This window comes from Pyxicephalus adspersus, chromosome 4 (assembly GCF_032062135.1).
Source record: "Pyxicephalus adspersus chromosome 4, UCB_Pads_2.0, whole genome shotgun sequence".
Taxonomy (NCBI): domain Eukaryota; kingdom Metazoa; phylum Chordata; class Amphibia; order Anura; family Pyxicephalidae; genus Pyxicephalus; species Pyxicephalus adspersus.
In genome coordinates this window covers 121,454,748-121,478,121 of record NC_092861.1, presented here as the reverse complement: position 1 = coordinate 121,478,121, position 23,374 = coordinate 121,454,748, and the positions used below count along the sequence as shown (strand labels likewise).

Genomic DNA, 23,374 nt, shown 5'->3' with positions numbered 1-23,374 from the left:
TAGTTCCCAATTAGTAGACTGTATCCTCACCCCCTTCCTGGGACAACGCAACATTATTTTTGTGTCTGGGACAATGATAATAAGCATAAATAAGGAGAGAGAACTCCTACCCCCTCCCACCTTCCCCCAGGGACCTGAAAGGTTTTACCATTTTCTCAGCCCAACCCCAATAATTTTATTACACACACTCAAACCTAAACATAACAGAAGCCGTTACCCTTTGCCTGGCACAGCCATTGATTTATTGTGTGCAGACAAAATTAACATTCAAAGTAGCTGCAGTTTATGTTACATGTTACTATCACAACTATTTATCAAATCTATATTCTCAGTGAATAAATACATTCAATTTTTAGTGAACGCAAAATTAAGTAAATACACTTTGTATATAAGAACACTGCAGTATTTAGCTTGACCACTTTGATTACAGCACATATTTACCATGGCATTGTTATATTATGTTTAGCCAATTTCACAAAGTTTATTTCCATCCTGAGTTGCATTAATCTTTCACCAAGATCTTGTATTAATGATGGGAGAGTTGGACCAGTGTGTAAAGTCTCCAGTATATCGAAGGTACGTGTAAATTTTTTGTTTTAGGCACATTTCAGTTTAGTTCCTCTTTAAGGCTAACGCTAGTTTGCCTCAGTTTTGCATTCTCTTTGCATTGTATGGGTAGGAATGCTCCTACTTTCAATCTCCCTTGTTTTCATTCAAAAACTTAAGATTTAGCGGAACACCCTGGAAATGTAATTTTGGACATATTTATCCGCTTTATTAGGAAGATGAGGCAGTTATGTCCATACACCAGGTGCACTTTACACCTTCAAAATTTTATAGGAGCCAAAGTGTTTCTACAGATAAATATGTGGTCTGCCATTGCTAACCTCCATCTAAAAATATGAGTTGCCTGGTTATTACATGAATTTTACTACTCTAATAAGTCGCAAACTTGAAACAGATCTGCATACAAAATCATAATTAAAGACAATTGTTAAGGCAAAAAATAGCCATGGAACCAGGAAACTAGCAGTTTTATAATAAGTGATGAGGTAGATCGTTTTTAGCAGTTTATGTGGTGTTTTATGGTGCTTTTAGTTCCAGCTCAGTTCCAAATACCTGTCCATGGCTGGTAGTTCCAGTTTTAAGAGACAAGAACATAAAATCAAAGCAACTACATGGCTGAGGTAGGATAATCAGCAGTGGTAGGATATTATGGACACTAGAATGCTACTATAAGGAATCCCTCTACATATTTTAACGCTCTTAACATATTTCCTGAGGATGCCTGTTGGCAAAACGCTTCGGGACACAGGACCTTATCCATGCCTTCATTTTCAAGTAATCAGAGATTCCTATGAATTATTTTATAATGGGAATGACCACCTAATCTATTCATTTATGTATATCACCTATGTATGTTTCTTTGATATTCAATATGGTTTTGAATTGCCGAAACATAAAACCCCAGCTTTCCTTTGTCTTTGATAAATTGATTATTTCAATTCTTGACTTTATAGATTGAGGTTAAGCTCAATCAGCATTATCAAATACCAGTAAAGACACTGGGCCTTGATCTTAATTTGGACAGACATTGAAGTCCACTGTATATCCAGGCCTTAAAATGTAAGTAATCTGCTAACCAAGGGTCAGCCACTGTGGAGGAACCACAAGTTGCGTGTTCTAAAGCATTGATATAGAGTTGTTAATATTTTAGGTTAGGACATCCTAACTAAGGCAACACATTTGATTTTAACTTTCTCTTGCCACCGGCACAAATGCTCTTTCCCTCTGCACATTTCAGACAGAATAAATAAAGAACATACTTGGGTATGGAAGAGCATGCATGTCATAAACAACAACTAACAGCCCTGGACAAGTCATAAGTGCAGTCACATTGGCAAGAGTCCAAAGCTTCTGAATGGTAGGAGGATTTATTTTAGCCCACTGACTTTCCTGCATTATCAAAGCACCCTTCGCCATGCACATTACCATTATTTACCGTTCAAAGACAAACAGGTACCCACTCACTAATAGAACACCAATCCTAGGCACAAGTCTAGCTACCTACATAGTATAACATACAGTAAATTGCAAGTTAAATAGCTAAATGTTGGAGTTTATAACAGACCTAACATTGCAAAAGCTTTGTGCAATGCCCACTGTTGTCATATATATACCTAAATACATAAAAATCAACTGTCAGGAAGGTTATTTGCTTTTATGGACCAAGAAAAGCAGACAAAAAACCTAAGGGGCATCTGTCTGCTCATACAAGTCTTCCCTCTGCCTCTGAACTCTCCAGCTGCTGCAGACTTACAGTCTGGCCAAAAAGAAAGATAATGAGCAGTCATTATAATTGAATGAGCTCAGCATAAATACAGTACATTCCTATTGCCTGCTGTCTTCATCAGCATATACCTCAATGTCTGCTATTGTCCCTGCATGATGAAATTCAGTAAGAGGTGGTGAAGTGGTAAGCTTTGCAATAGAAAAGCAGAAGTTATTCACCTGCTGGCAGCCCATTATGTAAAGAGTACATTTGCATATAGCCAAAATCAGATTTATTTCTGCCCTAAGCTTTTGATATGTATAGACAGCATATAGAAAGAACAAGACATCAATAGGAGCACAACATATAAGCTCAATAGATGGACTGAAAAAAAAAATGACAACCCCACCATACACTAAAATCTAAATATATAACAATAAATATACCAAAAACTTAAGACAAAAGAGAATTAAATCGACAGGTTCACATAAACTATGTGGAACCTAATAGTAACATTTTTATATGCACGGCAAATATCAAAAAAGGATTACAGAAAAGACAAACTGTCCATGGTTTACCATACACCAGTATAGGGATACTTCGGCTAACAAAGATAATTAGTTTGTTAGCCGAAATCTTTGTTAGATGAAATGTGATTAACCCAGGTTTCTAAAGAAAATCATTTAATTTGTTCTGGATGCTGCCCACGGTTTTAGGATGAGTTTTATAAAAATAGTAAAAAGCACAATATAAAATGTCACACTCACCAAAGGCTGGGATAAATAGCTTCCTCCAGTAACAGCAGTTAAGAGCTACATTGTTTTAATAAATGTAATTAGGACAGATGTTTGTCTCAACATATTAGGCAGTGTGGTATCAGTTACTGTAAAAAATCCTCACTGTTAATCACAAAGCAAAAAAAAAAAAAAAACTTCTTATGAAGCCTAGACATTCAGTACAATCTGGAGCAAGCTGTATGATATGCAGAAAGAAACAACTGCAGAGTTTGTCTTGGTAATTAATAGATTATAAGAGGTTACAGAAAGAGCTCAGTCACCCACAACCTCAGCTGTTTTTAGCAAAAAATGTTTTCTCCAAGTAATGCAAACCACCCCCGGTCCTTCATCAAGCCTTTCATCAAGTTCAAATTGTGCGCTGTACTGACACTGCTATGAAAAGAGTTTCTCTCTGTGGCACTCTTGAAGCCCCTCTCTATATAGGAGAAAGTACTGACACTGCTATGAAAAGAGTTTCTCTCTGTGGCACTCTGGAAGCCCCTCTCTATATAGGAGAAAGCGATGTCTCTCTTACTTTTCTAATATACTTTCATGCAGTATGTTGTTGGGTATCTTACTTTCTTTTTTTTTTTTTTTTTTTTACATTTGTTAGCAGAGTCCCATAAACCTTGATAAAAAATTGTTACCACTCGTTAGTCGAGGTATCACTGTTTAGGATTCTGAAATGTGGCCCTGTCTGATCTTATTAGATAACCTTAGACTGTGGTTACAAAATCTAACGTATTTATTTGCCGAACAGTTTTGTGTGCGAATCCCTTGAGTATTTAGGTATATTAGATATAGATCTTTATCAAACATTGCATAATATAGGCTGCCTGACAGAATGCACATTACATACATTACTGGAACCAATATTAGAGGTAACAGTTTTTGCTAAGCACCAACAACTTGATCTACCTGCATATTTTTGTAGCTCCTATTTGCCTCAATGGGAGATTTTTTTCTTCCTCCCACAGTAGTCTCAGTCCCCTACCTAGTGCCAAAATAAAGGTATTCCTTCCATACAATTTGAAAAAACCTGCAGATCAATTTCAAAGAATCTATGTGAACACCATGCATCACACATCAGATAGGCAGAACCAGAACAATATTATCGTGGCAGCGATAAAAACTGAAATATGAAATGACCTAAAAAGATCATTAGCATACAAAAAAAGGTAGAACTCCGTTAAAAAAAATTTTCAGGCAGTCATTTCGTGCAATATCTCAGGACACCTATATGTTGCTGTAACTTGGGCTCAGGTACAAACCCTTCCATCAAAGAGACAACAGACATTGCTTGCTGTGTGAATATTTGCCAAAACTACATGTAATGTCAGGAGTGGATTCAGCACTGAGAAATGCGTCAGTCCTCGATATCTAAATCCTCCACAAAGATGTTTCTCATGTGGTTGTGCCAACAATATTCATACACTGTGCTTGGCACAAATGCACAGACAAATATTGGCTTAAAGTGCCACCCCTACTAGGGGATAGGATTTAGTTACCCTTAAAGCTGAACTACAGGAAGATAATAAAGAAAATAAAATGTATGCATCTCTGTAATATACAATGCATTTTTCTAATACAAGAAAAGAACCAGAATTTGATTTTTTATTGGAGGTGATTAGTTGTGCCAAGTTTTATTTATGAACACTGGCCAAGATGAATTCTTATCTGCTGCTTCTCTTTTCACCATCCAAGCAATTTCTGGGAAAAAAAGACAAAACCTGCCATTGTCATGTAACTACCAAGGACAAAAATCCTCCATCATACAGGGCTGTGCTGTGGAGGTACAGAAAGGCAAATCCTTTCTAAAACATCCTCCATATCTGGATTTTAGTGGTTTGCCTGGAGATCAGCTTAAAACAACCAGTATAAAGAACATTAGAGGACAAACCTTTTCAAATGTTATTTCTAAAAAATCCCCCCCCCCCATATCTGTACAATAACAACGTATGGTTTAGTACAACTTCTGTTGGTTTTGTATAACTCCAGCATATTTTTCTGTTATTTGAATTCAAAAAATGTTTAGGCTAAGTCTTTAAGACTTTATTTTACATGCTTGTAAAAGCCCATACAGCTTTCCTAGGAGTTTCTTAAGCATTTTTTTAAAGATGTTTTAAACCAAGATATGTTGCAAAGAAAAGTTAGAATAGGGTAAAATTCTCCCAAATGTGCTCTTTCCTTTGCAGCACTAGGTCCCAGGTACAGGTACCCGTGTCTGCGTGGGTTTCCTCCAGGTACTCCGGTTTCCTTCCACATACCAAAAATATGCAGTTAGGTTAATTGGCTTCCCCCAAAAATTTACCTTAGACTGTATTAAAGACATATGACTATGGTAGGGACATTAGATTGTGAGCCCCTTAGAGGGACAGCTAGTGACATGACTATGGACTTTGTACAGCGCTGCTTAATATGATGGCTTTATATAAATACTATATAATAATAAAATGTGCCAAAACTGTCCCACTCATGTTAATGGGGGCATTTGGAGAGTTTATGGGTGTTTAGAAAATGTTTTAACTCTTTCCAAACGCTGCAAGATGAGGTTTTATTTATGGCCTACCGAGAAAATGCTCTGTTGTGGACTGCCCTATTGGAATAAATGGGAATTTCAAACATGGGCATTAAACGCTCAGGTAATGCTGATGAAAAGGTCCGTGTAGACTAAGCCTTAAAAACAACTGTATTTCCAAATGGAAGGAGCAGTAGAGAGTTTTTGTCTTGATAAAAAGGGTCAGAAGGTCAAACCGATTGCAAATTCGTCAGGTCGGTCAACGGGACAACAAAAAAAATAAAAATAAAATGCTGGTGTTTAAAAGGTTAAGAAAAAAAGTTATATCCTCCGAGGTGCGTTTCTTTAACTTTATAACGCCTGTCTATTTCGATCTTAGTGGCCCATGTTTTTGATATTTCCTGTCTAGGTGTCAGAGGGACAAAAAAAAAAAAAAAATATCCCCTACATAATATTTAAACCAAAAAAACAACCTACAACAGAACACAGCTCTAAACGCTCTTTACCCCTGCTATGTTCATTACAATAATGATACATCATGCATTTGGGAAGCATCAGAGCGCTAATGTATTTATGTATTTACTTTTCCCTTTATTTTCATCAAAGGAGAGGGTAAAAAAAAAAAAAAAAAAAAAGTCAAACAAATGACCATGCAAATATAAGCAAAATGTCCACAGAAGCCATGTGTTAGGTGGTAATGGGACACCTGCACAAATTATATTTCTGAAGTACGATTTTACACGCTACAGATCAAAGTAGTGCAATTGGAATGCTAAACAGATGCCCCATTCAAATCTGTTAATGTGACACTCTTACAGCCACTAAAAAGTTGAAGGGTTAAATATTCCTGCAGAAAACACCAGTATTCAGATCACATAATCAAATCAAAATCAGTGAATGTCTAGCCAATGCAGTGTCTGGTCTCAAAGGGAAGAGTGGCTTGAAGAAAGAGAGCCAGCATGCATACTAATCTCGATACTTGGATTTAACAGCTTTAGCTTACTCATCTCGCTGGAATTTACTGAATATTGTTACCCTCCATATTAATTACTGCCGGATAAAAAGATCACAGAAAATTATCCAAAGGCGCTGCTGCCATAAGCTAAATGGCATTCATTAGCAATTCTACCCAATTCAGCAATTTGCTAACAAAGTGCTACATACAAAATGGCTTCACCTGATATTATCTTCTGGCTCGGGCTCACTGTCACTGTCACTTGCTTTTCTTTTTGTTCCTGATAGGGTTTCTTTGTCATTGGAGTTCTAAAGAAGAGGAAGATTCAGTGATATCAAAACATGCCGAGTAAAGAAAAAAAACATTTCATGCAGAGGTGAACAAAGCCTACAACACATTTTTGAAGATTGCTACAAAAGCAGGTGAATGACCCTTGCTGAAGTGTCAGAATAGCTTTCTAGGAAACCAGTATGCTAAAAGGTTACGTTTAGCTAAATAGGAGGGGTGTTCAAAGGACAACTATGGGTCAGACCATAATATATGTTATTAAAACATAAAAGAGTCCTCCCTTATTTTAGGCAGAGATAACATAAGTTGTATCAAAGTTTTCTATGGGTTTTTTCTCTTAGAGCCCCCTTTTTTTGGCACCTTCCATCCCATTTTTCATCATGATTTATAGGCCTACAGTTTCTTGGTGCCCGACCTGCGGCCTTTGAGGTCCCTGCTAGTGAAAAAAAAAAAAAAACTTTAACATTATCTTATTTTGTGTTCTGTCCTTCCTTTTCCTAATATTCACTTGTATGAATCTTACCAAGAAAAATGTCAAAACTAATATCTAGGAGGTTGTGGAAGCAAAGAATATTTGTAAGGAGGCGGCAAAAGCAGTTATCAGTAGCTGACTCATACAATGGGCCTGATTTATTAAAGCTGGGGAACATACATTCTCATCAGTAAACCTGGGTGGTCCAGCAAACCTGCAATGGATCTCTTCAAAGTCATTTGCCAGCAAATGTCTTAAATCCTGGACCAGATCCATTCCAAGTTTGCTGGATCACCCAGCTCCTCTGATGAAAGTGTATCCTCTCTAGCCTTGGAGAGCTTTAATAAATCAGGACCAATCTGTCTCCATTCTTTGACTGTCTTATGAAGCATATTCAAATTCTCCAACAACTTCTATAGCATGTTTGTAGTCTCTGATCACCTTCGAAGGCATTCCAGTAGATTCTGACCATCTCCTGTTAAATCACCTCAGTGTTCTCCCCAGCACCTTTTAGCTGGGTGCAACACCCAGCACTTTTTAGTAACCACCTGACTGTTTTGGGGTGGTAACTAGGGTATAACACAGGGGCTGCCAAGCCCCTAAAATTTCTGGGTTGAACTTTGCACCTGCCTTTTCTGACAGCATAGATCACTGCGATAACCGAATACTATGTGCAGCCCTTTTGTAAAATCAGGACTTGCACCTGCTATTAAGCAGCTGACCACCACTGGCTTAGTTTCAGTAGCTAAGCAGTTAGGCCCACTTTTTCCTTTAGTCCGCCTACAGACATCACTATTATTAGGGAATTCTAGTCCCCCTTCCCCAAAGTCTATTGGGAGGTTTATTGGACTGCGCTTTCATGGCTAGTTCCTATGTAGTTCCCCACCTAGCATCTACAGGCACAAAATTCCATAACAAACAGTAAAATAAATATAAATGTTTGCTCCCAGATTGTAACCTGCCCTTTCTTTCTAGAGTATATGAAGCATGCATATTCTGACAGCCTGCAGGTACGTACAAACAGGCTTCAGGTTTGCTAGAGAAACACTGCATGCACAATTGTTTAGAAACAGACTAAGCCATGTAGAAATGATTAAAGTACGGACCTTGCAGACCATGATATAGTCTATTAGAGACCACTGCCAGACAAGACTTGGCTCACAAAAAATAGCAAGCAAAAGCATCTCTATTATTATGTTTTTTGGGCTAAATTCATTATAGGACTCCTGGTTAAGTATATTACTATAGTAAATTAGTTCTTCAGAAATCGAATTACTGATCACATAACAGATTACAGCTAAAGATATCACAAGGCAGTTGCAGAACTTTCAACAATATTGGTAACAGACAGTAAAAGTATCAGAACAGTCAGTTCAACAACATCAAATAAGATTATCATAGACATCTCTAAAACAAAAACATGTGAAGGACTCCGAGTTAGATCTTTGAATAAAGCCCTTTAAGCAGTCAATCACATTAGGTGCAACTCAAAATCAGACAATAAGCAGTTCTATATGTAAAATTTTTCATTTTGTGGGAAAGGCTTTGTGTAAGTTTGCTCTAGGTAATAATCTTTAGTACAATAAAAGCTAAAATGCAATTTGTTTAGCAGTTAGTTTGTAAAAGTTGAGGGCAATATCCCCTATCACACATAATACATCACTGTACATGCGGATAAGGTTTCTACCTTATGTTATTTACTTGTTCAAGAATTAGAACCTAAGCTATGGTTCCAGCAGAGCTTAGAATGTAATCTCAAACCAAGCCATTCAATCACTCAATCTGCAAGAAATGTTAACAAAAACATCCAATATCTATTTATAACATACATAAAAAAAGCATTGGGAGGTAACCATCTGTCTATATATAAAAAAAAAAAAAAAACACACACAAAAGCAAATTAGGTGCACAGAGTTCGTAAATATCAACCTAGTGGAGTTAGGAAATAGTCCCAGCCTCTGTTCTACTATAAGGTCCACAAATATACTTAACATTGCTGCACAACCTGTTAATTTTTTTTTCTTAAAAAAAGAAAGCAAATACATGAAGGTCCATGGCCTGGCTGCTATTTAACTACTAAAAAATTATGTCTGTGCCATAAAACACAGCAGAGTGAAGATTTTGGTTGAGCTGCATTTTAAGTATTTACAATATATTATGAAAATGCTACAGGAAGTTGGTAAAACACATCTATTTACCAACAGAAATGTGAAGTCTGTTATGACCTACATAATGTCAATATGTATATGAAGATGATAAATATCATACCAAATTTTGCTTGCGCATCTCATATGCTGCCTGTCTTGGGTTATTTACGGCTTCAGGGATAGATGAGTTGCCCCGACCTAGGGCACGTGGAGCAAACTGGCCAGTTGGGATAAAAGTTGGATTTCGCTCTGCCTAGAAAAAAAAAATTACAAAATCTATACATTGTATATTTTTTAAACATTTAAAAATGTTCAGATCTGTTACTGCTCTCATCGAAAAACTGACCTTCATTCTCTTCTTTTTGTCCTTCTGTCGCCTTTTAAAGTTTTCCTGATATATATGAAAAAAAAAAAGGAAAAAAATAAATGTACAAAAAAACCATGGCTCAAAAGATGTAAATAGACTAAAAAGTTATGGGAGCAGTGGAGAGCAGACGCACCTTGTTCTAATCAAAGACCAAGCTCCCCTTTTATCTTTGTTATGCAGAAAACACTGCAGGTGAATTGCAAAGGCCACCACATAGTTAATGAATGACACATAACATATACAGAGTGCTATTTTTACCATTACCTCTTGCAGAACACAATGCCAAAATTCACAAGACATCCATGCTCTTTGTGCAGCCCAGTGGGATTAATATGTCTATTATCTAGTTGACTAGTAATAAAACATAATTGATGGATGCAATGGGCACATAATTCTTAATAGAGCTAGAATTTAGCAGAAATCCTTCCTTTGTTCACAGCATGTACGGTAAAGAAATGCAAATCATCGAAAAATGTACATCGATTAAAGTGACTCTGCTATAAGACAAATATGGAGACTGTCTTTACAGTCCTTTCTATGTTACATGCCTTGCAGTCTGACTTTAGAATGTTTTAGCCACAATTCTGGAACAAGCATACTGCAAATAATTGCTAAAAAAGCAAAAGTACTACTTATTCCTATACTTGTTCTGCGTCAAAACCAAATCAAGCACTGAAGTCAAAATTTCAGCAAGAAAGCCAGGGTATTAGTATTTTAGATTTCAGTTATGGCAGCCTCCACTAATCTCATGATAATGTATTATGAAAGCAGTGGGTAAAAGTCAAAAACTAAGCCATACATCATCTTCCTTCCTCTTCTTGAAAATGCTGTCCTCCACCTCTCCAACTGAAAGCATTATCATCTGCACCCTCTCAAGGTTCACAAAACCATTCTCTGTAAGGTAGCCCTGTATTTGAAGAGAAGAAAATGTTTTTTTAATCAAAAATGTATCTTTTAGTTTTATAAAACATACAAATCAGACAAATCTGAGGAAGTACAAACAAACAATCATTAAGAATAAATGTTTGAAAAGTACATCAATGGCAATGTATACTTCAAGGTTAGTCAACTTTTTGGCCACCATCACATAGACTGATAGTGAGCTGTAATGGTGTAATAATAGGCTGTACCTAGTTACACAGAGCAAAACAATCTATCAGGTGAATGTACTAAAAGAATATAATCCAAAATAATCAATAAAATATACTGCAGTCTACCAGTATATGGATATAGTGGCTATATGTATGTTAGTTTTTGCAGACTTCTTATGCCATTATTTATACCAGAAAATCCTATGAATATTAGATTTCCTGTTCCTGGCTATGTTCATTCCTTGACCACATCTATGGAGGAACCATGTAGACACCACATCCAAGGTCCTATTCCCAAAAGAGTATTGTGTTAAGGCAACACACGGGACAAAAGTTGGTGCAGAGGTTTTCCACTATTTTTTATCGGCACTCAAATTGCACAGCAACCCACCAAGAATCAATATGCTGCAACTGATTGTGTTTGAGTTTAGATACCATTTAAATATTTGTAAATATCATTTTGTTTTTGATACCTGAATTGTGTGTGGTTTTACATACTAGGGGAAAAGCTCGATCCAATCAGTCTTTTATTGCCACCTCTTCCCGCTGCAGATTTTCCCTAACTTCCTGTTGTCACCAATAAAGTAAAATGAATAGAGGAAACCTCTGTAAATGGAACCCCAGATTGAAGAAGCAGTATAAACCAAGATGTGCTATATGTGAAACTATTTAAGCCATTTTATACCAAAATTATACTTCATGGTGCAATACAACATAATGCTTGCAATAAACATATTAGTAGAACTAGGTAAAAAAAAAAAAAAAAAAAAAAAAAAAAAAAACTCACCCCAGTCTTGTGGACAACATTCTTGTAAATGTTTACAAGACGGTCAATAGCACCCTCCCTGAGAGGAAAAAAAAATGAAACAATTGCAGGTTAGCCACTTTCTACAAAGTAAACCTGATGTAAAAAGAAACACAAATATGCACCTGATTTCAAGAGAGGGCAAGTGGGGCAGAAAGTCATTTCCAACAAAGAAACACATAAAAACCCAGTCATCAATACTTCTTTCAAAGTCGAATGGAAACGGCAAGCTTGACATCGTCAACTCTTTTTCCAGGTACTAATAAGGAAAACAGATGACCAGACTGAATTACTATCAACAGCTGTAGGAATGCACTGAAAGAAATAGATATTTAAAACTGCACATACCTCACGCAAGACATTAAGACGAATGAAAATAAACTCCTGTTCAGAGCCTGGAGGGGTGCCTGCGAATTCATCATGCTATAAAAAGTAGAAGGAGGTCAGTAAATAGAACTTTATCTTTCCTAATCATATTCAGTAACAAATACAAAACAAAATTCACAACTAAGCTACATAAAGATGTACAAAGTTTATCAATGTTTCAAAGGACAGCCCCATTTCCTGCTCCACAGATTCATACTAGGTCCACTCTAATAGCCTCATGGTTTAGTGCCAACATGAATGCTCCAGATCAGAAAATTGCCTAAACTGCTGCTTTTTAGAGGTGGTCACACTTCCCGACAATCAATTAATCAAGTGTGTTTGATTGCACTACTTACCATTGAAATTCTTTGTATTATGGGTGCCTCTTTTTTTCCCACACACTGCTTCTGCATTTGTAAATAAGGCACTGTGTAATATGTTGTGTTGGTCATCTGAGGTTATATTTACCGAATTTTAAAACTTGTCAGGACCAGATCATTTTTAGTTAGGTGCTGATATAGAAAACCTTAAAATTGAAAGAGTGTGTACTATCTTTTCCTCATGACAACGCATCCTTGGAGGATGGGTCAAGTTGAGTCAGGGGAAGGGGGCAATAAAGGATAAAAGCACCCTATTTTAAAGGGTCTTTATTGCAATAGGGGACATGCCAAGCCACTTCCGCAATAAAACAAACTTACCTGACCGTTTGCTGTTTATATATGCCATTATATACAGAGCTCAGCATGTGCAGCCGAGTGTATGATACCAGGTGCTCAGAATGAATGAACACCAGCGTGTATACAGGTCATACCATCCCGATCAATCAAAATGACAGAAGACTCAAAGCAGAAGAAAACCAGGTGAAAAAGTTGGGCCTGGCAATGAAAGTGAGGAAAGGCGAATTTAGTTCTGCTTTAATGTGTGCTTAATTGGGAGGCTGAGAATGGAGAGGAGACACCACTGTATTCTTTTACTGTAAATGATGTAATCCACCTGGCTATGCAATGTGATGGGGATGTAAATCTGAGGACTAAAAATGGTAAGAAATACAGCTATTTGGGAAATTAAACTGTTCTGAATTATCAATGTCAACTGCAAATTGTGTGTTCACCTAAAGTTCAGCTTTATATGTAATTGTCCTTTCTTGCACACAAATAGAAGGAAATGACAACTCAACAAAATAAAAAAATAATTGCCCAAAGCAATCAAATTTTAGCAGCAGATACTTATGTCATATAAAAACAAATTCCAAGCCTTACCTCCCCTTTTTTCTCACGAGGCATTCCCTGACAGTCCTTCAATTCATGTCCAATTTGTCCACACAATGAACAGGGTTTTGGTTGATTAGGTTTAAACTCTTCTCTTATGATTGTAAAGTTTAGCTCATGAGTAGCTAGTCCCAGCATTATTAGATCAGCTAAACAAAAAATGAGACAAGCAGGAAAAAGATATTAAATAGTAATGAAGCCACATGACTAGTTCAATTATTTAAATATCATTACAAATCTCTACTTTACCAGTCTAGTGGAGGTCATAAAAAGGTAAAAATCAACCTAAGAGTGAATAATCTTTAAAAAAATAGTTTTGTCACAGTAATAGCTCCGATCCCAGTTAAGACATTTTTCAAGTCTTAACCCAATAAAATCAAACCAACACAACATATTTAGAGGTAATTTTTAAAAGTTTGGAGTTAGTGAAAATGTGGTCAGAACAAGGCTATATACTCAGGGCTTGTGTTGTGTGGGACTGAGGTTTAGGAATATTTTTATAATGTAATTTTCTAAAGCTGACCTATAAACTGCACAGAATGCTCTAATTAATAAAAACAAGCATAAACTGTGCAATGGAATTAGTTTAATCTCCACATTATGCACAAAGTCACAATCTAGTGCTTACCGTCAGCTCCACATAAGCAGTGATGAGTGTTTGGGTCGTGATGAGGCTGTGCTGTTAACAGAAGAGAAAAACTGTTATTGTGGAAAACACCATGGGGAATATACGCTTTAAGCATGTAATGCTGCTTACCCCTCTGTCTTCTGATGTAATCCATAATTTTGTGTTCCCCTTCGCCTGGTACGCTAGCATCGGATAAAATGACCTACGAAGACATCAATAAAAAGGAAGTGAAGAGAGAAGCACGTTTCTTACAATTGGGGAGCAAATCTAATGCTTTCCAGGAAACTGTGCCAACAAGTTAAACTTCTCATGAATCTTCTGCACACTGACAGAACCAGTCTCTCAGAGTGTCTACGCTGAAAAGCAGATTTTTTTTTTCTGCTGGTTTTTCTTATCTATTTGTTATGTTACTCTTCTGGCTTCAACAGCAAGCAGCACAGTGCTGACCTTTGGCTGATTGGGAAAATGCAGAGCCAAAGAGTATATTATGTTTTTTTGTATTTCATTCATTTTATAGAAGTTGCAACTCTCTATATAATACCTGGTATTTTAATGCATTTATATCCAGGGGCATTTCTTGTTACCAGGGGCTGACAGCTTGACTAAACACACTCATTTCAATGCACTGAAATATGACTAGAAAAGGCCTCTCAATGCTTTACAGTGGCAAAAAAAAGCAACATTAATATACATTACACTTGGCATGAACAGGCTCTAAAAAACATCACAATTTATTTTCTCAAGACATGACAAGTTATAAAAAAAAAAAATAAAAAAAAAAAAAGCTCAAACACTACATATTTAAAAATAAATTAGTTAAAAAAAAAAATCCTTACAGTGATATTCTTCCATCCAGGGTCATTGTTCAGGCGATCGGCTACATAATAGCGAAGACATCTTGCCAGGTTGTCCATAAACTCGGTTCCCTGGTAAAGTAAAATGTGTTACTGAAACGTTAAATAGTTTTGCAGTACAGATAAATATTATTGAAAGATATTAAAATCCATTAAGAATAGTATTGCTTTAGGGGATTTTTTAATTATTTACATTTGAGGGGCCAAGATGGACTAACCTAAAAGCTACAATAAATTACTTACAGGTGTAATGCAGTTGCTATCAAATCGTTCTTTTATCTGTTCAGGAGGGAGATAACCACCTAGGTCGAACAAAAGCAAAAGGTTTAAATATGATTTTTTGTCATGCATTAATGAAACAAATATCTAAGAAATCCACATTAATGGATAAAAAAATTGTAATTAAAAAAAAAAAGTATTGCTTATGTTCAAAACTTTAGGTCTCTAAGTTGCTAACAACCTCAAACAAGGTTTTATTTTTCTTTTAATAATGGATTCTGCAAAAGCAATATAGGTGTTACAGTGGTTAACTATGTACATGCACCCAGCCATTCACATGATCTTTGTTGTGATTCATTGGACAAGGCTACCTTCTTTCACTGCCTAATGGTCCAATTCTGATGCTGATTGCTATTGCTTGCTATTGTAGGCATCTTTGGTGGTGGACAGGGGAGTGCATTGACTGGTTTGTGGCTACAAAGAATGCTGCAATGTACTATGTGTTAGAACTTGATGTCTACTGAAGTTTACAACATAAAGCTAAAAAAAAATTTTCTGGAAAATAATTTTTATGTTTATTTGAATGCTATCTAGAATGCAGACAGAATCACAGAGTTGGAATATCTTCCCACAGTAGATGAACACCGATGTCCCAATTTTTTTTTTTTATATATCTATTTTATCCAAATAATGAAACATTAAAAACCCATTCACCAAATTCTAATGATACTTGAATTTTTTTTGTTGTACAGATGGATGTTTTGCAGTTGTCAGTCAAGTGTTTTTTGTTTTGTTGTTTTTTTTTTTTTAACACTGTAACAGTAAGGGAGATCTCAAAGATGACCCAGTTATTGTATTTAAGCTTTTTCATTATTTAATGAGAACTTTTGGGGAAATAGAGGTCACTATTGATGAACAAGTCTCAGTTTAGTACTTTGATTACAGAGGGAGCAGGTTGAACAGTGCATACAATGTATGTTGCAGCTATTATTGTAGGGTAGGAAATATACAAGAGGGATACCAGAACATGTCACTTTTCCTACTTCAAGTACCTATTCTGTATCACAAGGATATGCTAAAGGCACATCTTTTAAATCACAATCTGAAAAAACATCAAACATTTAGATTGTAATTTCTGTACCTTTGGACATAATTTCCTCACGTATACGACTTTTTTCATCTGCCAATTCTACTCCTTCTTTGGACGCCCTAAAACGTCTTGAACGTTGTTGATTCATTTTAGCCCTGGGTGCCTGCAAAATAAAAAGCAAACCTAATTATCTATAGGGAATATTTTCAACTTTATGTTATGTGCAAATGCAATGCTGGTCTGTACAGTATATATTTAAAGGATTAGGTGGACTTTAAAACAAAGTCAATATGTCCTTTTCGTCCCCTTCCTATTATGTAACCTAACCCTCTTGGCAACACATGCATACTTACTCTTGATCTGAGAGTTGCAGCACCACTGAAGGTTTACATGCAGAAGTCTTCACTGCTCTGGCCACAACTGCACACTAATGTCGCAAAGACTTCTATGATAGAATGTCCTGAGACTGGAGAAGGTTTACCATTAAAGTCTAGTTAGTAATCTGCCAACACAACCAGGTCAATAAAGCTGATATTAGACGAGAATCTGGCGTGTGTACAGCACTCGCCATACGAATGATCATCCTGATGGATCCAAGAACGAGGAACAATCGTAATGAAAGTAAAGGGGAGAGAGAGGAGCAGAGTGCCACTCTGTCGTTCTTTCCCCTTGCCACTGCATAGAGCAGAATGGTGTTGTATGTACAGCGCTGGTTCCTGCATTTTGCAGTCAATTGACATTGAAAAGGATTGTGAAAGATCTTTTCCAACGACAATTATTGCACATGTGTGCATAGCCTTTGTTTACTCAACAGATTCATAATTAGACGCTAGGTGATCATTTCAGACTACCAATGTTGATTCTGAAAAGATGCACACAATCAAATCATTATTTGATGCTGTTGTTAGATTTGACAATTGTATGCGCTGACCTTCGTACAGATTCAGGATGTTGAAGGCTGCACAGGACCACGGACGAAAAAAAAAACTTCAGTACAACAGGAACTTACCACACCATCAATGGCCATGTACAGCAACCTTCTGGGTCTTACAATGTTGAACAATCTGTCAATATACTCGAAAATGGCAACCATCATCTCATCTTCATTTTTAGGCGCTGGTCTATAATTAGACAGAAGAGACATATTACTGCTGTATTACTGTACATTTCTATTTCAGCCATATGAAAAAATAAACCTAATACTTACTTGTCTTCAGGATGGGTACAAGGATGAATAATACCATTCATATCCAAGTAAAGGTTATCAAATTCCACATCATTAGGATTTGGTTTACTTGTATCCACAGGAATCTTGATGCCATTGCATTCTTTAGGCTGAAACACATCATACATTATCAGTTATTCATCAATTATAATGGAATGAAATCAGGGCTGTGGAATTGGTGCATAAATACTTCTACTCCAACTCCTCAGTTTATGACATTTTTTTTTATTGTTGTTATTATATGTTGATTAAAAAAATGCAGCATACAGGACATTTTATCATTGCTAAAGCCTAGCAATATTAAAACCATATAAAGATGGTGTCTGCTTTCAGCAACAAACTAGACTTAGGCTAGGTTCACATGTGCAATAGTTAAAGTCCGATAATCGGCTCAGGGCTGGTATCGGACAAGAGTCTTGCGTGTATAGTGCTCATCATCCATCGTCAGAAGAACCATCCTGGCAGTCACTTACCTTTAACCCCGCAAAGCAGTCGATCGGTCCTGAGGTCTCTTCCATTGGGTCCCGCACTGTCCTGTATCCGTCTATGGGCCAGCACACCAGGCACCGCCATTTTCTCTCTGTTATTCAGGGTTCTTCCTATGTCACCCGACGCAAGCGCGAGATCGGGCGATCTAGGATGGGAAAAAAAATTTGGCGATCTCATTGCGCATGCGTGAGATAGGCAATTTCTTTTCCTTTTGGTGAAAGGGCTCCTTCTGAGCATGCCTGAGATGCTTGGGTATGCGCAGAAAGAGCAAACAAGAGCCTCCTGGGATGCGTGACGTAGGTGATTTAGAATTAAAGAGGCGGTGCTGCACCCTTTTTTTTTTTTTTAAACAGTGTTGCACTTAAAAAAAACAGAAACAGAATTTTTACCCATATATATTGGTGGTGTTTGGGTAGGTTTTAAGTTATGCATTAAGTACCTTGTTGTACCTTTTGTCTGAAATTACTTCTGAAAAACAGCAGTGCATTTCCTGGTATGTGGGTGCACCCAGGCTCTCCCGTTCTACAGTACCTACCTGGATCCAGGCAGCACTGATGGTTTATATCCTGCACTGCTCTGCTGCCTGCATGGCTCCATTCACCTCTATGAAATGTGCCTATTTTTGCCTACCAGAATAGAAATGAGCACGCAGCACGGAATGTAAACAATCATTGGACTCAGAAGGCCTGATTTATTAAAGCTCTTCAAGGCTGGAGAAGATACACTTTCTTCAGTGAAGCTGGGTGATCAGCATGCATTTGCTATGCAAATGATTTCAATCCTGGACCAGATTCATTCCAGGTTTGCTGGATCACCCAGCTTCACTGATGAAAGTGTATCTTGTCCAGCCATTAATAAATCAGGGCCAGTGCTGTGATCACAGTAAAGCTGCGTACACACTTGCAATTTTTGTCGTTGGAAAGGATCTTTCACGATCCTTTCCAACGACAAGGGAGTGCACGATGCATGAACGGTGCTGTACATACAGCACCGTTCATGCTCTATGGAGAGGGGAGGGGGAGAGCGACGGAGCGGCACCCTGCTTGCGCGCTCTCCTCCTTCCCTTTCATTAGGATCGGTTGTCGTCCATCGTCCATGGATCCGGCAGGACGGTCATTCGGACGATGGACGACACCGACTGTACACACAGCAGATTTTTGCCCGATGCCGATTATCGGACGATAAAAATCTGCCGTGTGTACGTAGCTTAAGTACTGATCCATGGAGGGATGCACCTCTTCCTGAATATCTCTCTGCAGATATACAGAATCTATGGAACAGACTCAGGTACACCATATACTGAAAATGCATTGCTCTGCTTTTCAGGAATTGCAGACAAAGTACCATTTCTCATCGTGTTGTTTTTGGGAAATAAACATAAGTGCGCCATAACAAAGCAAATCATGATTCATTCAGTGCAGGTCCTATACAGCGAACCTGTTGTGTTGCTGTGCATACACAAAGCATGGTTGTGATTATTCCCCACACACTGCACTCCATGTGACAAAATAATGGCCGGGCCTTCTCCTGTCCTGGGCCCTCCCAGCCCGTCTTCCCCTCCAGGCCGTACACAAGGCCACGCTCACCTTCTCCTCCACAGCATGTACGACAATGGACGGGTATTTGCGGCTCAGCCAGCGAAAGAAAGCCGGGACTCCCATGGTTTAAGCAGCAGCCTGAATAGAAAAGGCCGCAGAAAATTCACACCGAGTACCGGAAATGGTTTGGAGAATATCACGAGACGCTGTTTTCTCAAGCATAGTGACGTAGGGTGAGGGGCGGAGTCTGAGGCTGTCGGCGCCATGTTTAGTGAGGGCAATGATATTCCTAGGCTCTGATCACTCAGCACATCCTACATGAGATAAAGAGGAACTAAACCCAAAGTTGCCTTAAACAAAAAAAATACACTTATCTTTAATCCCACAGGGCTGTTCAATCCATCCGGAGATTTCTACCTGCGTCACCCCCCCGGGCGCCGCCATCTTTGTATCTTCCTCCTACGTCAACTGTCCCAGGCACGAGATCGGGTAGGATGGGAAAAAAAAAACAAAAGTTGACGATCTCACTGCGCATGCGTGAGATCGGCAATTTTTTTTCCCACTGAAAGGCTCCTTCTGCGCACCCAGGAGCCTCCCAGGATGCATGACATAGGTATCCCAGAAGACTTTGTGCTCCCATTCATTCTCAATTGCCTAGGCAATCAAGAATTAGAGGGCAGTGCTGCACTTTTTTGTATAGAGTGTTGCATTTAAAAAAAAAGGATTTTTATTTAACTTTAAAAAAAAATTATGTTTAGAAACAGGCAACATTTTTGAATCATAGGGAAATAATACAAATTGTTTGCTATTAAAGAGCATTATTATGTACTTTAAACAAGGACTATGGTTATGAAAGTTCTTGTGCTGGCAGAAATAAGGGCATTGTCAGAGCTGTTATCCACAATGCCAGATGTCTGATGGTCATTCTGATTTCTGAGCCAGAACTGGCATGCAGCAAGTGAAGTCATTACACCAGAGCCTCAAACTTCCAGGTCAAAGGGATGAAAGACATTTAATTAGGTTGTCAATGGTCAGCAATGACAGTCCTACATATTTTTAGGTTCCTCGACTCATCGATCAATAGTCTCAGATGATGACCCCCGATGAACTTCCAGAATAATCATCTACAACCAAACGTGTGTGAAAAATATTTAACAAATGATACTTTAAATAATATAGTACTGCAAATGATAATAGCTACAACAGATAAAAATCATCACACATGATTACTGTCACACATGTCCACTTAGTAGATGCCATGATGGTCATTTCAACGATGCTGAATTATTAGTAATTATACCGCCATCAGTTCCTTGGCACCACTTCTATCCCTAGAGTTTGAGGTTGGGTGAATGTTCAAGATGGGAAGTGAAAAAGGACAAATTTCCTACCTACAATAGAGGGCGTGGGGGATCAAAGGCACTCAGGCAGGATCAGTAACAAGACACAGGTGATAGAGACAACTCAAGGATGCACTTACTGGTTCCTGACCGCCCCTATCCTAGGTAACACGGTCTACCCAATAACCACCTAACCATCAGCATTACGGACTGATGTGAAGATCTAAAATGACCTCAACAGATTCATTGACCAAAATTGACTTTCCATTGACCATTACAACACCTGTAAACAATTCAAAAGAAAGGAGCTAAATGCTTGGCCAATGAAAGAAAATTTTTATTGTTATTATTATTAATAAACAGGATTTATATAGTGCCAACATATGCAAATGACAGACAGTGACATAGGAGGAGAGGACCCTGTCCTGAGAAGCTTACAATCTAGGAGGTGGGGGAAGTAGGATGTTACAGTAGTCCAGCTGAGAGATAATAGGAGCATGTACAATGAGTTTGGTGGTCTCAGGGGACAGGTAGGGGCAGATTTTGGAGATGTTACACAGGTGAAAGTGATAGGACCAGGAAATGTTCTGAATATGGGGGGTAATTGAGAGGGCAGAGTCGAAGTTGATGCCAAGAGAATGTGCCTTAGGGGACGGACGAATGACTGTGTTGTTGACCGGGAGGAGATTTGGAATTTTAGGGGGAAAGATGATAAGTTTAGTTTTATCCAGGTTGAGTTTCGGAAATCTGTCGGACATCTATGTTGAGATGGCCGACAGGCAGCATGAAACCTTGTCCAGGACTGAGGGAGAACAATCAGGGGTGGACAGCAAAGAGTTAATCCTTGATATGTCAAGACCAAAGTGTATATGACAAGCAAATACAAGTGCAAAAATACTTTCATCAGCCAAATACTCTTTGTCTATCATTTGTAATGAAAATGATTCTGGAAAGCAGATTGTATTAAGAATTGGTTATTAGAATGAACATAGCGTTATTTACAGTTAAAGTCACTGCCCCTGATTCATCAATAAAAGCCGCGCTCGCTGGAAGCGCAAAAGTACGCGCGGCCATCGATCGCGGATTACTGTGGTCCGGACTCGAGTATGCGCGTACACTCGCCTCACTACCAGCCGGATTCCAGCCTTCACAATAGGGAGCGCGAATCGGCCAATTAAGGCGATTATTATGGCAGCCCATACTCAGACATACACAAGACCCTCGCTCTTGACCACCCTTAGATACTCATAAATGGTCTTTTTACTAGCAACCTCTTGAAAAGTCCCAACAACCCTTGAAAAATCTGTATAGAAAAAAATGTATTGTTTTCTTATCCCGCTGCTCAATCTTCCAGTGTTCACTTTCTTTACAAAACAGCTGAAGAATCTAGCATACATCTAACATACTTCTGGGTGCTTGATCCCCTTATGAGCAGTCAACCCCTTTGCTATGTTTCTACTGGGGTTTGTGGTGACATGGGTGCTGGTGGATGGAAGTACAGAGTGCAGCAAGGGTACAGAAACCTAAGCTTCCCTCTTCAAATAAGGAGAGACTATCAGATTAGGCATTGGGCCAGGTAAATTTTACTGTATATATTCCAAAATAAAACAATCTAAATGTAAACTTAAGTATCAATTTTCACCTGAAAAAACAACTACACTGATTCAAGTATAAATTTAGGGTATAAAAAGTTGCTAACAGAACAGTATTCAACAGAAATGTAAATAAAATAAATGTAAACAAATACTGCACATCCATGTTGTGTTATTTTTAAATAATTCAATCAAAAGTGGAAAAATTTAAATCACATGGGCTCAGGGGTTTTACCCATATTTACAGGTTAAAGTATTTTGTACTTGAGTTATGATGGGTCTTGTTTGTTGGCCACCAGTGGATGGTGTCCTCATGTAAAGTGTGTAACAAACCCTAATAACAGCTCAGAAAGCAAGAGTTTGTTACACACTGTACATGAGGCCACAGTGACATATAGAGGAGTGAAAAGAATTTAAGCCTAGATTCTTTTTAATGATCATTTCAAGTGAAAAAAAAAATATCTTGGTTTATTCTCAAATATATACTGTACATTTTTTACAAGCTGGCTTTTTTTTTCAATTTTAAGAGTCATTTGTAGAAAAAATTTGTACACCTAGACACTTATCACAAGGTTAGCAGACCACATAATCCCTGGTGATCACCCACACCTAAAAACCACTTTATTTAAGGTAATATCTGCCTTTTACTTTAACCAGGACATTCTCCCACTCCTCTGTTCCAGTTGGTGAGAGGGAATTCTCCCTCTATTGTTTGGATGCTGTTTGGGCTGTGAATTATTGTTGTTGGAAAGGATCTTTCACGATCCTTTCCAACGACTAAGGACTTCACGATGTATGAAGGAGTGAAGTACATACAGCACCGTTCTGCTCCATGGAGTGGGTAAGGGGGGAAAGACGGAGCAGCACCCTGCTGCACGCTCCCCCTCTTCCCTTGCATTAGGATCGTTTGTTGTCCATCGTCCATGGATCCACCTGGACGGTCGTTGTGATGATGGACGACGGGCGCTGTACACACGCCAGATTCCCGTCCGATAACACCCCAGAGCCGATTATCAGGAGAGAACTATTGGACGTGTGTACGTAGCTTAAGGCTATGTACACTCGTGTGATGAT

General features: G+C 38.1%; 1 protein-coding gene across 1 annotated transcript in view; it reads right to left on the bottom strand.

The window, feature by feature from the left end:
• The window catches only part of XRN2 (5'-3' exoribonuclease 2), a 36,785-nt gene extending 17,210 nt beyond the window's left edge, over positions 1-19,575 (bottom strand). The window contains exons 1-16 of the mRNA XM_072409501.1: positions 19,417-19,575; positions 17,324-17,451; positions 17,126-17,237; positions 16,168-16,279; positions 15,051-15,109; positions 14,790-14,879; positions 14,083-14,155; positions 13,954-14,004; positions 13,317-13,474; positions 12,040-12,114; positions 11,817-11,950; positions 11,674-11,731; positions 10,595-10,702; positions 9,775-9,819; positions 9,550-9,681; positions 6,744-6,829 (exon numbers count right to left, since the gene is read on the bottom strand). Of these exons, the coding sequence (XP_072265602.1) occupies positions 6,744-6,829; positions 9,550-9,681; positions 9,775-9,819; positions 10,595-10,702; positions 11,674-11,731; positions 11,817-11,950; positions 12,040-12,114; positions 13,317-13,474; positions 13,954-14,004; positions 14,083-14,155; positions 14,790-14,879; positions 15,051-15,109; positions 16,168-16,279; positions 17,126-17,237; positions 17,324-17,451; positions 19,417-19,491 (1,496 nt within the window). The 5' untranslated portion in view covers positions 19,492-19,575. The remainder of the gene's footprint in view (positions 1-6,743; positions 6,830-9,549; positions 9,682-9,774; positions 9,820-10,594; positions 10,703-11,673; positions 11,732-11,816; positions 11,951-12,039; positions 12,115-13,316; positions 13,475-13,953; positions 14,005-14,082; positions 14,156-14,789; positions 14,880-15,050; positions 15,110-16,167; positions 16,280-17,125; positions 17,238-17,323; positions 17,452-19,416) is intronic.
• Between the last annotated feature and the right edge of the window lie 3,799 nt (positions 19,576-23,374).